At 56.2% G+C, this 8,395-nt stretch overlaps 1 protein-coding gene across 3 annotated transcripts in view; it reads right to left on the reverse strand.

The window, feature by feature from the left end:
* The window catches only part of HNF4A (hepatocyte nuclear factor 4 alpha), a 61,248-nt gene that overhangs the window by 19,032 nt on the left and 33,821 nt on the right, over positions 1-8,395 (reverse strand). For 2 of the 3 annotated variants that reach the window (XM_059133093.1, XM_059133092.1), the window contains exons 1-3: positions 6,005-6,281; positions 1,980-2,154; positions 592-686 (exon numbers count right to left, since the gene is read on the reverse strand). In XM_059133093.1, the coding sequence (XP_058989076.1) occupies positions 592-686; positions 1,980-2,154; positions 6,005-6,119 (385 nt within the window). In that variant the 5' untranslated portion in view covers positions 6,120-6,281. Of the gene's footprint in view, positions 1-591; positions 687-1,979; positions 2,155-6,004; positions 6,282-8,395 lie in introns of those variants that run through there. The other variant, XM_059133094.1, reaches the window with a different exon arrangement.

An 8,395-nucleotide genomic window follows, 5' to 3' on the forward strand; every position in this document is an offset into this window, starting at 1 on the left:
CACGGAGCCACCCAGGAGCCCTGAACTTTTTATAAACTTATAAACGTGCTCCCTGCCTCCACCCAGGGCAAGCCTGACACCTCGTTCCTGCTCTGCAGAATGTGAAAACCTGGGGTCACCAGACACTGGAGAGTGAAGACTAAGGAACAGGGGCACCGCCCCTGGGGCAGGAAGCTCAGGAAGAGAGACCCCCTCCCCCACTACTGTCCACATTTGCTGAGCCTAGGTGGCAGGCACACAGACATTCTCTGCTCTCTTCCTGTTTGCAATAGTGTATGAAGAGAAAACACCCGACTGGGCTGCCCATGCCCGCGGCTGTGGGGCAGATAGGGGTGGTGAGGGCTGGGAACCAGAGTAGCCAGGAGTGAGCGCTTATCTCGTTCTCAAGACCAAGCCCAGTCCCGCCCTGTGGCCAAATTGCCAGGTCCTCCCTCCTCTCAGCCATTCGCCACTTACCCCAGGGGCCTGTCACCCAGTCATAAAGGGTGGCCATACTTGTACCCGCCTATCCCGGCTGGAGTGGGTGCAGGTGGGGCTGTGGGGGGTGGGGATGAGGGTGGAGGTGGGGGGAGGGGGAGGGCCGAGGCTCACCTTCCTTCTTCATGCCAGCCCGGAAGCACTTCTTAAGCCTGCAGTAACGGCACTGGTTCCTCTTGTCTTTGTCCACCACACACTGCCGACTGAACCTGGGGAGAAGCTTGGAGGGTTGGATGCGGCAGGGACAGCCGTCCGGTCCCCGGCCGAGCTAGAGCGTTGGCCAACCTGGCCTTGACTCCCAGCCTCCCTGCCTTCATCATGGGAGTCATGCTAACCATGAGTCAGGCCCTGGGACTCTAGAAGAAGCCCGCCCTTTCCTGCTGAGGCTCAGAGAGGTGACACGTAGCCCAGGATCACTCAGCCTGATGGTAGAACTGAGTTGGAAACTCTAGTCCTTCAAGGACCAGGGCACTGCACTCTCTACCACGTTCTAGGAAAGTCCAGAGCTACAGCAGCCTCCTGCTTATGGCTCAGAGTCAGTACCTGGTTGGCCAAGTGACTCTCTGGAGGGGCTGTAAACAGAGGCAGTGACCCACGGTGACAAAGGGTGGAGACCTGAGTGTCAACAGGGGCTCTGCCGCTGATTCAAGCTGGGTGACCTTGGACAGATTCCTGGCCCTCCCCAAGCCACAGCTTCCTCATCTATAAGATGGGAAGAATCATAGCAACCATGTCAGAGGCGTGTTGACAGATGGAAATGAGAAGATATGTGGATGACACCCGCAGTGCGTCTGCAAATGGCAACTCCTCGTAACCAAATCCTATTTATTCATTTATATTTTATTTATTTCATAATAATTCTCTCTCTAGAGAATGCAAGCAGGGCAGTGGGAGAGAGAGAAGCAGACTTTCTGCTGAGGAGGGAGTCCGATGCAGGGCTCTATCCCAGGACCCTGGGATCATGACCTGAGTGGAAGGCAGCCGCTTAACCGACTGAGGGACTGAGCCACCCAGGCGCCTCTGAATGCTATTATTTTATTATTGTTGTTTCTCCGAATGGGAGGTGTGGGGTAGGTAGAAAGGCCTGGGGCCAATCCCCTATTTGTCACAGGAAAAGCACCAGGTTGTGGGATGGGCCCCACCCTCTGAGGCTTCAGAAGCAGCTTGGTCCCAAGCCTCATGGATCCTCATTTGCTAAACAGGAAAATAACGATGGGCTTGTAGGGCCAGTTAAGTACATACAAAGACTCGGTATGCCTGGCATATAGTAAGTGCTCAGTAAAGGGCAGCTGGTAGCTTTATGATCAGTGAATGAGGTTCCTAGATGCATGTTCCCATCTAGATCCCTGAGGCCTAAGAAACCAGAGGAAGCTTTAAGGCCTCAGAAGGCAGACGTTTCTGGGACCTAGTCAGGGGGCAGACAGACTCTGGGGAACATCAGCAGCCCAAGTGTACCCACTTCTTAGCTAGAGAAATCAAGGCTCCAAGCAGGGGCTCCTCACCTGCAGGAGTACATGTGGTTCTTTCTCACGCTCCTCCGGAAGAAGCCCTTGCAACCGTCACAGCTTGAGGCACCATAGTGCTTCCCTGTGGCCCGGTCCCCACAGATGGCACACAAGGCGCTGACGCCCAGGCTGTTGGGTGCATTGAGGTTGGCACCTTCTGATGGGGATGTGTCTGCACCAGAGGAGACAAGAGTGAGGACTCAGGAGGGGCCCTGCTCCCCTGGTGGCTTAGGTACAGAAACCAATATGAGCATTATGGGGATCTCCACCGCCCCCTCCCAGGCCTTCAGCCTCATCCGGACCTGGGTGCTGTTCCCATTCCCGCAATGACTTTGGGCAAGTCCCTCGGCATTTTGGAACTCCTGTTTTACATCTGTTACTTAGGGATGGTTGTGACAATGAGTTCACAGAGTCATCTGTGAGGGTCTGCTACTCCATGGTACAGACTGCTAAGCCCTGTTTTCTCTGGGAAGTAATGAAAACCTGATCACCCCCTACGATGCCTCTGACGTTTACAGACCCGAATGACTGGGCAGAGGGGGCTGTGGAAGGGACAGTATGCCCCTGGCATTTGCTTAGGTCCTGTCCCTCATTTCTCAGTGTATCCAGAGGCTTCACAGACTCTCCCAGGGAACAGGAAGAAATGCACCAAGGACAGCGGCCCATCTGTCCTCCTGGGAGCAGGTAAGGGCAAGTTTCTGGGCATCTTTCAAATACCACCTATGTCAGAGGCGAAAGCATCTATGCATCTATGTAAGTCTGAGAGGGGAGATAAGAAACAGGCAGCAAAGATCTTAGACAGAGTGCTTGGGGTCCTGTGGTGCCAGTGCTGATGTCGCCACTAACAGACCTGTGACCTTGGGCAAGTCCCTTTACCTCTCTTCGAGTCCCCTTGGGCCTCAGTATCCCTAACTGTAAAAGGCAGGGGTTCAACTGTTCTGATTTGCAAGTTTTTTTTTTAATTTCAGCAGCGGAACCCTCTTTGTGTAAGCAGGCCTTTCATCAAGGCTAGACCTCTTGGAGAAGATGATCGATGCCATGGACCATCTCCCCAGAAAAATGCACACATATGCATACCACACAGTCATATGCAGATGGGTTTTTGTGGATACCCCAAATCTGACCTTGACTTCCTGGGAACACCGCACTGAGAACCAGAGGGGGCTTGTGCTACAGTTAAGGGCACCCATGCTACAGCCCTTCTGCCAAGCTTCAGTCTGAGCTGGCCTACTTCTTAGCCGGGTGACGTGGGCTGCATGAGTTCACCCCTCCGTGTCTTTGTTTCTTCGCATGGGAAACAGGATGCATAATCATCCCCAAAGACTGTAGGGAGATTCAGTGGGTCGATGTAGGTGACATGCTTGGTACATAAAAACCACTGTATCAGGATTCGCGAAGGGAAAGCTTTCCTGCAGAATCAAATTCCCGGAGCAGAGGACATGGAGCCTTCATGCGTAAGTGGACCCCGCCATGTCTTGACTCTGCCATCATCCAGCTAACATCTCCTAGGTTCCTGAGGTGCCCAGAGCTCAGCCCCCTCCACTTGGTGAATTATTCCCGGAGATGGGGATAATTGTTAAGCTATGTTGGTGCCCTTTCTCCCTCAGCCTCACTTCCCTCAACCCCTGGAGAGGTTATGACCCCACAACTCCTGGCTGTTCAGGGAGCCTAGCGGGGCGGGGGATCCTCCGCCCTGCGCAGAAGGGGCTGGGTGCTATTGAGTTTATCATCTTACCGCTGCATTCGGCAGACAGGCCCCATTCTCCGGGTGAGAACACCGAGGCTCAGGGAGGACCTGTGACCTGCCCAGGGTCATCCCACTCCTGCTAAGCGGAGGAGCCAGATTTACAGTCCAGGTGTGTTGGACGACTCTGGCCTGGGCTGCCCTTGCTGGGATGTCTGCAGGGGCCTCTGGTAAGCAAAGTCCCTGCTGTTGCTGGTGCTTCCAAATCAGGAGCGGGAGACAGATGGGGAAATCTCCATGGAGTGCTGGAACCCCCAGCTCAGGAGGAATGTAAAATGTGATGCCAACACTCACACCCTTTCCAAGGCCAGTGGGGAACACAGACCTCCTGACGGATGCCCAGTGCTCTTGAGACGACTCATGGTGGGTGAGGCCCAGCTACCAAGGCCGGGCATCAGGCACCTCATCTTACCGAATCCTCTGGTTAGCACAGGAAGCAGGTGCTATTCTGTACCCCGTTTGACAGATGAGGAAACAGAAGCTCAGAGAGGAGGCTGGCTGGCAGAGTTCTCATAGGTAGGAAGGGTCTATGCCAGACTTTGAGCCCAGATCTTTCTGGCCCCCGAGCCCGAGGCTGTGCTACTGAAGGGACACCCAGGGGTGGCTTCCACCTAGGGCACACGTGACATAGGGAGGTGCAGACTCTGAAGGGGTGACAGGGCTGGCCCTAGGAAGTAGTCTAGGGCTAGACAGTGGCCAGGAGTATGACAGCACATAATGTCCCCACAGGGTCACACGACACCCTGCCTGGTGCAGAAGCTTCTTGTTTACCATTTGCTGTGATTTTCCCTGAACTCCCTTCCATGGATGCTCTGCAGAGCTGGCCGGCCAGCAGGCCTGAGGTGATTGAACCCATTTTGCAGAAGACGGAGAGGCCAAGCTAGGGGATATGACATGCCCGAGGTGGCACAGTGAGCGGATGGCAGGAACAGGTGAGCAGCTGGTGAGGCTGACCACGGGCAATGCAGTCACATCTTTCTGACTAAGCCAAACTGACCACAAGCATTACAGACCCTGGCTGAAGCCACAGAGCCACGGAAGGAGGGCAGGGGGCAGGCTGGCTTTGGTCCCCTGCCACACACCTTATTTGAGGCTGGCTTAGGATCTTTCCCCTCTAGAAGCTTCCTGGCTTCCAGGCTTCCTCTCTCCCCCTACCTCCTTGGGGAGGAGAACCTCTCAACCCAGTTTCAGATGTACTCTTGGTGATGTGCTAGCAAATCTATAAACCCGGGGAGTGATACAGTGCAGGCCACAACACCAGCTCAGAGAGAAAGGGATGTGCAGCTCAGGGGACTCTCCTTTGGCAAATGTCAGGACCGACCCCTTGCATATCCTCCATGTCTCCATAATGGAGGTTACGAGAGAGTACGGATCACCCCCCAGTCCAGGAACGTGCACTAGGACAGGAGCAGGGACAAACCGGGGCACAAGGCAGAATGCCCGCAGAGGACATACGACCAGAAAGCACAGAGCGCACAGCCTGTGCGCGAACTTCCGCAGATACACGGACACACACTCACTGTTGCTTCCGGACAGAAGCAAGACAAGCACACACACCTCTCGAGACACCAGCGAACACACGCAGTGATCAAATACAAATGGAAACCAAAGAACGGGCACATACAGACAAACTAACGCAAATATGCAAAAGGGTTCCCGGAGGCACACGCACGTTTGCCACGATGGTTCTCCCCCCACACACGGGTGTGCAGAAACTCGCGCATGCACACCCAGACGAGGCCACAGGCATACCACAGCTCACACTGCTGACCAGCATCTCATTGAACAAAACTTCCCTAAGAACTCTAATTTTTTCTAAGTGGGGCGTTCACCCCAGGAAAGTCCCAAAGACACCCCGTGGGGCCTCTCCATCCAGCATCTCCAGGGACAGAGCATACCTTTCTATCTCTCTGGACCTAAGCCCAGAGGGTGCAGGAAGGGGCCTAGTCAGGCCCAACTATCGCAGCTGGGCGCCAAGGGGGAGGTCACCGTCATGTCGCCGCTCCCAGTGACGCACTGAGCAGAGACAGCCTTGAGGTAACAGGGAGCAGACAGGAATACCTGGGATCTACTTTTGCTGAAGAGCTGCCCACGCGGGCCTCCCCTCACCCAGAATGCCTCTGGTCGCTGTACCTGGGCACACCTGTTTCACCTGGCGACACCTGTCCGGACCTCCAGGCCCGACATGCCATCTTCTATCATTCTCCTCCCAGCGCAGCACGGAGCGCCCCAGGCCTGCTCCCGAGCCACACACCTGGGCACACCTGCTCCCACCTACCATTGCCCATGGTCAACACTTGCACATTCTCGAACTCGAGGGTGGTGTAGGCGGGATCCAGCGCCGCGCTGTAGTCAGCCATGTCCATGTCCACGAGGGTTTTGGAGAGGCGCATTCTCCCCTTCCACCCCTCAGCCGCTCGCCCTGCCCAGGATGCCCACCCCAAAGGCTCGAAGGCTCGAAGGCTCCGGGCAGAGCCCCGGCCCCGGCCCTCTGCCCTCCCACCGCCTCCTCCAGGGGCCCCCTCCGCCTTCCTGCGTTTCAAACCTTCCTCTGGGAGGATCTGCCCGGAGTCTTGGCCTAGCCCCTGCGAAGGGGTGGAGGCTCTGCCGGGGAGGGGTGGGGGTTAATGGTTAATCAGCTCCCCCACTGGTGGATAGGCTGGGCGGGGCTGCAGGGATTTGGCTGTTTATTGGTTTCTGGTGGACACCCAGGTGCCATTACCACAGTTGGGGCCCTAACCCCCCCAATACTCAGTTACGGATTTCTGTAGGACGGATACACCACCTCGCCGACGCTCATCGGACCCCTGACTCAGCCACCCGCTCCCCCAAGCCATAATCGCCCACAGTCAGGCATTCTAGATGATAGGCCGAGACACTGACAGCCCCCCCTCCAAGATGCCCTGATTCAGTAACTTCCCAAATCATTGACTTCTACCCTCAATGCTCTGGAGGAGATAAAGCCGCCTCATGGCACAGAAATAAAGACCCAAATCCCAGGCCTCAGACACCAATCTTTGGATCCTCCTCCTGGGAACCCCCCTCCCATGGCCCAACTCCCTGCGAAGGAGCATGGACTCACCTGGGGTTCTCCTTTCCTGATTCCCGTGACCCCCCTGTGGCTACCACCAGCCCCCGCAGCAGCCAGCAGCTCAGCACCGCCGCCCCCCCACAATGTCCTCACCTCCTCCTACTTATTTCCCCACCCCCCTCAAGGGCGGGAGGCAAGGCCTGCCTGGATTACACTCAGGCGCCTACCCGCTACCAGTCATGACTTTGGGTAAATGATTCTCCTCCTGGAGCCTCAGTTTCCTCCTCTGTAAAAGGCATAACTGACCTCAAAGGGTGGCCTGAGTGTTAAACACGTCGGTATCGGGCAGGTCCTATCAAGCGTCCACCCCTGCTCCCCCAATTTCCGTCATCTTCCTCTTCTCTCCACCCAGAGCCTCCTTCAGAGGGGCCTTCGTGGACCTGTCACCTGAGCAGTCACGGGGGCCCCATACTTCAGTCCCTGTGTCTGGCTTAATGCTCTGCGGTTGCTGAGATCCCTAATGATTTCTGAACAAGGTGCCCTGCAGATTCGGCGGCGGGTCCTGCCTGCCTTCTGCGGGCCGTGTTCCCCCCTTTTCCCGTTACCGCACGGGGCCCTCGACACCAAGAGCTTCCCGCAGAGCCTGGGAGGGGAGGTCACAATGCAGGAGGCGGAAAGCGCAGAGGAGGAGCCTGTCCTCCCCGGGCAGCTGGAGCAAGAGTGGGTGAAGAGGGACCACTGATGGGCACACGGCAAGGGGGTGAGTTAGTGATGGAGCGAATCAAGGGATGAGTGCGTGAATTAGTGAAAGCGTGTGTGAACCAGTGAAGGAGCAAACAGGTGGGGGGGGGGGTCTGTGCAGGCAAATCAGTGTGAGTGTGTGGGTGGGCAACGGCCGCCTCCTCGTTCTCCCGATTACTAGAAGCCCCATCGCCAGACTGTGCAGCCTCGTTCTTCCCCTCTCCATCGTGCCCCCCGGGAGCTGAGAAAGGGAAGTGATTGTTCCGGAGGAGAAGAGAGGCTGCCCTTGATGTCAGGAGACCCGGGTTGAGCAGCTAGTTCTATCACTATACGTATGACTTTGTTCAAATCGTGTCTCTCTCAGGGCCTCGATTTCCCCACCTGTAAAATGGGGGAGATTTTGGCCCATTTGTCTGTTGTACAAGACCCCCAGGGAGGGAGGAAGAGAGACCTTCCCCCAACCCCACCCCACAGTCTGCACCTAGAAATGTGACAAAGGCCCGAAGGAGACTTCAGCTACTGGCATGTTTCTCCCATGCCCCCCCCCCCCCCACCGGGGACATCAGACCCCAGCTCCAGTAGCCCAGATAGAGCTAGCTGACTGAGGGATAAACACATAGGAGAAGGAGGGACAGCCTTGGGAGGGGCCCCTGACAGGTCCTGCCACCTGTCTGGCATCTGGGTTAGGCCACACACACACTACTGCTTTCACAAGCCAGCCGTCTGTGACCTACATGCACGGCGTCTCATCAGCTCTAAGCGGCACACTCCCCCGTTACCAATGGTGGGATGTGATTATTAGCATGTCAGAGTTCACTGGTAACAAAAATAACAATTTTTCAACCTCCAGATGACATCTTCGATTGAATGAAGTAAGGTCTGTGGTCCACTGGGGTG

This window comes from Mustela lutreola, chromosome 9 (genome assembly GCF_030435805.1).
Source record: "Mustela lutreola isolate mMusLut2 chromosome 9, mMusLut2.pri, whole genome shotgun sequence".
Lineage (NCBI taxonomy): Eukaryota > Metazoa > Chordata > Mammalia > Carnivora > Mustelidae > Mustela > Mustela lutreola.